This window comes from Thecamonas trahens (assembly GCF_000142905.1).
Source record: "Thecamonas trahens ATCC 50062 unplaced genomic scaffold supercont1.41, whole genome shotgun sequence".
Classification (NCBI taxonomy): Eukaryota; order Apusomonadida; family Apusomonadidae; genus Thecamonas; species Thecamonas trahens.
In genome coordinates, this window is record NW_013657639.1 from 3,209 (window position 1) to 5,125 (window position 1,917).

The 1,917-nt window shown below is 59.7% G+C and overlaps 2 protein-coding genes across 2 annotated transcripts; both read right to left on the minus strand.

Annotated features, from left to right (window-relative positions):
- Window positions 1–3: 3 nt before the first annotated feature.
- Window positions 4–733, minus strand: AMSG_08012 (uncharacterized protein; the record flags this gene model as incomplete). The annotated part of the gene is made up of 1 exon (XM_013899804.1): window positions 4–733. A coding segment is annotated over one exon (729 nt), but the record flags the coding sequence as incomplete, so codon positions are not given.
- Window positions 734–1,638: 905 nt separating this feature from the next.
- On the minus strand, window positions 1,639–1,899 carry AMSG_08013 (histone H4; the record flags this gene model as incomplete). Its single annotated transcript, XM_013899805.1, has 1 exon — window positions 1,639–1,899. A coding segment is annotated over one exon (261 nt), but the record flags the coding sequence as incomplete, so codon positions are not given.
- Between the last annotated feature and the right edge of the window lie 18 nt (window positions 1,900–1,917).

The following is a 1,917-nucleotide window of genomic DNA, read 5'->3' on the forward strand; positions in this document are numbered from 1 at the left end:
TACCAGACTTGCATATCGGGTCGGCGGGGAGTCTCAGCGGCCAGAGCCTCGGCAACTTGTCTGCCAGCTCAAAGTTGTGCCACTTTTGGCAGATGAGGATATCGTGCTCAAAGTAGGTACATGCACGGAGGGCATACGAGTCTTTCGTGTGAGCGTAGGCGACGGCACGGAGGCCGCGGCCGCACACTATGTCCGTGTATAGACCACGGCCAACCGAATCGGAGACAATATGAATGGTCCTCCCTTCGAGGTGGGTAAAAAGTGTCTCAGTGTCGAGCTTGGTGATAAAGGGCGATCCAGGCTCGGGGATAAAGGCAGTATCGAGGCCGTGGACGCCGATCCTGCAGCGTATGATCTCGCTGCGCGGAAAGAAAGAGCCGGGTTCGTTGTGGTCGTTCACGCCGATCATGCACCGGCTCTCGTCAGCCCAGGAAGTCAGCTTGCAGGCATGCGGCGCGATGGCGTCTTGGAGATCAGCCGGATTGAAGACAAAGGCGGCGTCTGGGATGACGACAACATCGTGGGACTTGTGTCGCGGATTCTCCGTCTCGACGCTCATGGCCTTGTACTTGTACGTCACGTTTGTCTCGCGCGAGAGCGAGGTCTTGCACGATCGCTCCAACGCCGACTTTGGATCCTCCCAGACACGCGGGGCGGAACAGAGGTCAGTAACACACGCCGGTAGATCCTCACTTGCCGAAGTCGACACCGTGGCATCGATTGTCTCCGGCATCGACCAACCAAAGAACTTGCGCGGAACTCGCCGAAAGACGCCACGGAAATGCGGCCGATCATACGGACCAAGAGTAGACCCGGGCGTTATGGGCGAAGGCGTGGCAGCAGACGAGGATGAAGTTGATGGCGCCGGAGGTGCAGGGGGCGCGGGGGCGCGGGGGCGCGGGGGCGCGGGAGGTGCATGCAAAGTAACAGAAGGAGTGGCAGACGAACTGTTGGACGACGGAGCTAAGAGCGAGAAGAGCGGGTAGAAGACCAAGAGCACGGCGAGGACGTAGACAAGCCGAACATTAGCAAAGGACCAATAGCCACACAAGGCTCTATCTGAAGAAGAAGAAGGCTCTCGCATGGATGATGACCGAGCTGAAGGACCGACGAGTGGGTAAGCCGCAGAGTCGATGCCGACCCGCCAAGTGACAGTTTAAAAGACGTTGGCAGTTTCGTTGGCAAGACGGACAACCCCCTTTTTTCCGCTCTTTGGTGTGGGTCCGTCTGCACTCTCACCATGATCGCCTTTGTTTGTGCGCGGCTGTGACCGCTGCTGACTCGTCGGCGGGCCGAGCAGCTATTGTGTGGCTCACTGACTTTGGCACCACGTTGACAGCACTCCATCCCTCCACGCGGGAACGGTCCGCACGTAATGCCGTACCAAGCAATGTCCTTGGCGCTGGGCCCACCGTTTCACTGCGCCTGGCGCCGCGTCATCCCCCCTTGTACAGCGACTTCCACGCCTCCCAATCGTGCCACCCCACCCCCCCTCTCCCATCGATCGACTGCTCCACATGATTTGGTTTCTTCATTTGCTGCCCGAGCTGCGCTACGTGGTGTGTTCTGAAAAGAACACAGGTTGTTGTTGTTGTTGTTGCTGTTGCTGTGAGCTTGCGCCCGCCAGCGACACCATGCTTAGCCACCGAAGCCGTAGAGGGTGCGGCCCTGGCGCTTGAGCGCGTAGACGACATCCATCGAGGTCACGGTCTTGCGGCGAGCGTGCTCGGTGTAGGTCACCGCGTCGCGGATGACCGACTCGAGGAACTGCTTGAGGACACCGCGGGTCTCCTCGTAGATGAGGCCGGAGATGCGCTTGACACCGCCACGGCGAGCAAGACGCCGGATCGCGGGCTTGGTGATACCCTGGATGTTGTCCCGAAGGATCTTGCGGTGACGCTTAGCGCCGCCCTTGCC